Here is a 4,607-nt window from a genome sequence, read left to right on the forward strand (position 1 = left end):
TATCACAGCTTGATTTCTGAATTGAGTTTTAATTTCACCATAACATCTTTCAAAAGCAAAATATGTTTATGCTGGCATTTCAGAAATGTACTTATTTCCAGGTTCTTGTTGCTACTCTGGCCAGCACCAGAATCGTTTCCTTTTTTCTTTTCTTTTTTTTTTTTTTTTGAGGCAGAGGCCCAGGCTAGAGTGCCAGGGCATCAGCTCAGCTTACAGCAAACTCAGACTCCTCTGTTCAAGTCATCCTCCTTCCTCTGCCTCCCAAGTAACTGGGACTAGATGCCTGCCACGACAAAGACCTAGCTGGTTTCCAACTCCTGAGCTCAAGGGATCTTCCTGCTTCAGCCTCCCAAAGTGCTAGGATGACAGGCATGTGCCACCATCCTTGGCCAAGAATCTTAATACTACATACATCTTAAGACATGATGAGTAAAAGGAAGCCTCAAGAGCAATGCTTACAGAAAATCATTTACTGCCAGGTAATGTTTATAATACATGAAAATAACCATATAACCAGATCATAAATCTTAAAATCATAATAAAAACCCCTACAAATTTTGGAACTAAAAGGAACCAACACAGAACACTTATTTCACCTCCATCCAATTCAAAACTATTACAAAGCCTCAACTTACTATTTGCAAAATAGGACCTTCATACTTTACTCTTACCTACATCTCCGATATTATCATCTGCTACTTCCCACTAGACCTCTTGTGTCAACTGTGCAAAAACTCCCCATTCTCTCTCTTTTTTAAAGCTTTTATTTTCACTTTGCAATTTTTTATATTTATTTATGTATTTTGCAGTTTTTGGTCAGGAGCTGGGTTTGAACCCGCCACCTCTGGCATACGGAGCTGGGGCCCTACTGCTTTGAGCCACAGGCACCACCCCAACTCCCCATTCTCTTATTAATCTTCTGTGTTTCTGAACATGCCATCCACACTTCGCCTGAATAATCATTCAGTCAAAAAGATTAAGAAAAGTTTGAATGCAGAACTCCAAATAATTCTAATACAAAAGGAGTTTGTAAAGAAATATTGAACTTTATTATGTTATTGGTCTAGGAATTTTTTGTGTGTATTGTAAGACACAGTATATGAATAAATATGACTGCTACTGGGAAACCAGGATTTTATTGTGACAGAGGGAGATTCAATATGGACTAAAGATGAGAAAGATAGCAGAATTATTTTTTTATGTCTTCATTATTCCCAATGGTCTCTACTTACATTTCTATTTTAGTACTTAACAAATTTGCTAACTGCCAGTTCATAGGTCTGACCTTTCCCCTGTACTATGTGGAAGTGTATTTCCAGAACTCAGCTCTTTACCAGGCACCTAGTAAAGTCATTCAGTGTTTCTGGTATGAACTGACATGCCAAAGTGACAAACTCAAACTGAAATCCAAATATTGTCTCTTTCACACTGTGCCTTAAACCTAATCAAAGACATCCATCAAGAAGCCTATTAGGTGGTTATATGTGACCAGTTCCATTATAATGAATACCCACAGCAGCACTCAATTCGACTGGAAACAAAGCATAACCTCATCATGCAGTCTGATCCTTAAGTTACCACAAGAATATTTTTATTTTCAATTCTTTCAGTGTTAATCAAGAAAATAAAAGAAGCATACCTGCTCTGTATCTTTGGAATTAGAGGTCTGGTTTTCTCCCATGATTCCAGGCTGCTCACTTTCCCATGGTAATTTATTTTTCCTTTTTCCTGCGCTTAATACCCTTCGGGTACATAGAGTTGGACTGTAAGATCCATAAATTTGCATGCTATCCCTCGTGTAGTCACCACAGTGACAGTGGGCACTCTGAGTTCTGTTACCAGCCAAAAGCCAGTCTGTGTCTGCTCCATGTGCTAAATGGCTTGACCTACCCTGGGCAGAAGATGGCATGAGTATTGCATATTCCACAAATCCCTGCTCTGTTAGCCTTGGTAGGGTTTTCCTAGCCAACCTGGCCTGTACAGCATTCATCACTCCATCTCCATTATCTTGAAGTTCAACAGTATCCACAGCTTTGAAAAGGATGCTAGTTTTACCTGAGCCTAAGGATGATGCCAAGACAGCAAAAGCTTCTAGAGCTGCTTGGCGTACCCTGCGTTTGCTATCTACAAGAGCTGGAGCAAGATCAAAAGACAGTTTGGGTAAGTCAAAATCTTCACTGGGATAGGTCAGCAGGGAGCAGATGCAAATGTTCACCACTTCTTCTCTTACTCTGGAGTGCTTATGTTTGAGATGCTCCAGGAGTAAACAAAGCACCTGTTGAGGACCTACTTCCTTCATTAGCTTTAGGAAGATTTTCATGTACTCTTGTTTGATGACCAACTTATTGTCTGCCAGAACTTTGACAGAAGCTGCTATAAGTGGTCCCAAAAATGGTTGTACCTGCTCTCCAAGGCGAATAACTAGTAAATGCAGGACCTGAAGTGTGCCATGGACCACTTTGAAGTTAGAATCGTCTAACAAATTATATAGAAAGCTAATGAAACCAACAAGACTAGAATGGGGGGTAGAACCAGGGTTAAATTTTCCCAGCACCTGCTTTAGTTCTTCTACGGCCTGCGTCCGGTTCTTATAGTCTTCCTGATCCAACAATCTTGAATGCAGCTCCTGAGGAATAATCCCAAATTTAAGATTGCTATTGGAAAAAGTCACCGCACAAGGAAGGGGATCTTCAGGAAATCCAGAGGCTTCAAGTTCCAAATAATACGGAACTTGACTTTCAAACTGGGACTCCAGGCGGCGATTGTAGTGTCTTCTCAGGGCAGAGGGCAAGCGAGAGATGTAGGACTGAAACCTGTCTTGGCCAAGTCGCTCCCCGATTTGTTGAAGTGCAGAGAAAGCTGTCTCAGATTCTTCTTCTGTCTCCTGATCACCAAGCTTGCGGGCTAGGGATATTATTACCTCGGTGAGATCCAAGCCGAGCAACAAATCCTTAGGAGTAAGCAAGATAGGGAGGAGGAGTGCTGTGGAAGCTCTAAGCCGGGCATCGGTACTTTCCAGTCCTTGCTGGATAAGCGTTCTCAGCACCTGTCCAGAACTACGTTTCAGACATACGTGCAGGATCTGCAGCGCATCTTTCCGCAGGGCTGCGTTCTCTTCTCGTAAGGAAATAACCAGTTGAGGCAGAAGAGCTAAGCTGAAGGCTTCTTCTAGCTGGCCTGCTTCCCCCTGACCCCGGAGAACATCCGAGAGAAGCTGCAAGCAGAGTCGCTTCTCATCACTACCTCCTTCCACAAGCACTCGGCCCAGCGCCCGATACAATGCTTCCTTGCGTCGTTGAAAGCCAAGTCGACCGCCACGCCGCGGCAAAGCAGCCTGCAAAGCCTGGAAGGCTTCGGAAGGATCCGGAGCGGTGCGGAGGAGTTGAAGGAGCCGAGCCTCCTCTTCAGAATCTCCTCCCGACAAAGCGCCTCCAGACCCAGACCAGCTGCTGGAGACTGCCTCCGCCGGCATCAAGAGGGCTGACGCCAGAGGCGAAGGTGTAGGGGGGCAGGAAGCGTGGTCTCCCGCAGCTCCAGGGCAGTAATTTTTTTCTCCTTTCATAGTGCCCCCAACTCGACTATCATCAGTCTCTGGGGCGGCAGGAAGACTGTGGCTCTTGAGGCGAAAAGCACTGAGGGCTGGCAGGGGCGGCAGCAGAAGCAGCGGGGAGGGCGCAGCCGCCATGGAGGGTCGTCAGGTGCTGGTGGCTGGAGGGAACCATTGCCGTCTCCCGGGGGCTCGATGGAGCCCAGCCTTTCAGTTCCTTCAGCCTTAAGCTGCAGAGAAGGAAAAGAAACAGCTTCAACCAGCTGCCAGACCGCCCCCGACTCCGGGAGGCAGCGTTTGGCAAAATGGCCCCCGTCTGAGCCTCAGACCCCCACAGCTGCCGCCGGGCGTAACCAGGGGCACCACGTGACCAAACCGATCGCTTCCATGGTGATGTACCCAGCGTAGACCTCTTGACCCGGAAACAAAACCTCTGTGGCGAATGCTGGGTTATGCAGTCCACGTCAAATATTAAGTAGTGGGCTCGAGGTAAAAGGCTCCTGGAAGAGGAAGTCACGGAACGCAGCGAACGCAGCTAGAGCGGAGCAGGCGAGGCGGGGTGCAGCCCCTCGGCGGAAGTGACGCCACCCCTGCTCCGGGCGGATGTTCCCCGCCCCGCCCGAAAGAGTTGGGGTTTGACCACAGCTTCCGAGGATCTTACCCAGGCTCCAGTTGTCCACAGCTCCTCCTCCTCCTGTCGCTGCCGGAGTGGTTCCTGGGACTCAGGTATTTTCCTTTTCTGTCCTCCAGCAGCGCGGGCTTTGGCAGAGTTTTGTCCGAATGCTGCTGGTGCTAGAGTGAGAGGTAAAGGAATGAACGGAGCAGGTGGGAAGAGGAGACATCTTCTTGGTGCAGGGCTTGCTGCCGTTGTAAACGCATCTCTCTCCACTATCCTGAGTAAAGAGATTTTTTTCTCCTACTTATCTTGGCTCGGAAGATTCGGACCGAGGCCCAAATCATAGATTGGGTGCTCTCTTTTCAATTCCTAGGCTTTGGGGCCCGTACCTTCCCTGCTCTTTTCCTTTTCTACTTCTCTTAACCCTCCGGCTGTGGAGCGTTA

The 4,607-nt window shown here is 47.0% G+C and overlaps 2 protein-coding genes across 2 annotated transcripts in view; one reads left to right on the forward strand and one right to left on the reverse strand.

Annotated features, from left to right (window-relative positions):
* The window catches only part of TOGARAM1 (TOG array regulator of axonemal microtubules 1), a 73,226-nt gene extending 69,340 nt beyond the window's left edge, over positions 1-3,886 (reverse strand). Inside the window, exon 1 of the mRNA XM_023514520.1 lies at positions 1,640-3,886. Coding sequence (XP_023370288.1) covers positions 1,640-3,685 — 2,046 coding nt within the window. The 5' untranslated portion in view covers positions 3,686-3,886. The remainder of the gene's footprint in view (positions 1-1,639) is intronic.
* A 414-nt stretch (positions 3,887-4,300) lies between these two features.
* KLHL28 (kelch like family member 28) overlaps positions 4,301-4,607 on the forward strand; it is a 32,803-nt gene continuing 32,496 nt past the window's right edge. The window contains exon 1 of the mRNA XM_023514526.1: positions 4,301-4,351. The gene's annotated coding sequence lies outside the window, so the exon portion shown is untranslated. The remainder of the gene's footprint in view (positions 4,352-4,607) is intronic.

Source organism: Otolemur garnettii, unplaced genomic scaffold, assembly GCF_000181295.1.
Source record: "Otolemur garnettii isolate 467f Iridium unplaced genomic scaffold, OtoGar3 scaffold00054, whole genome shotgun sequence".
NCBI classification, from domain to species: Eukaryota; Metazoa; Chordata; class Mammalia; order Primates; family Galagidae; genus Otolemur; species Otolemur garnettii.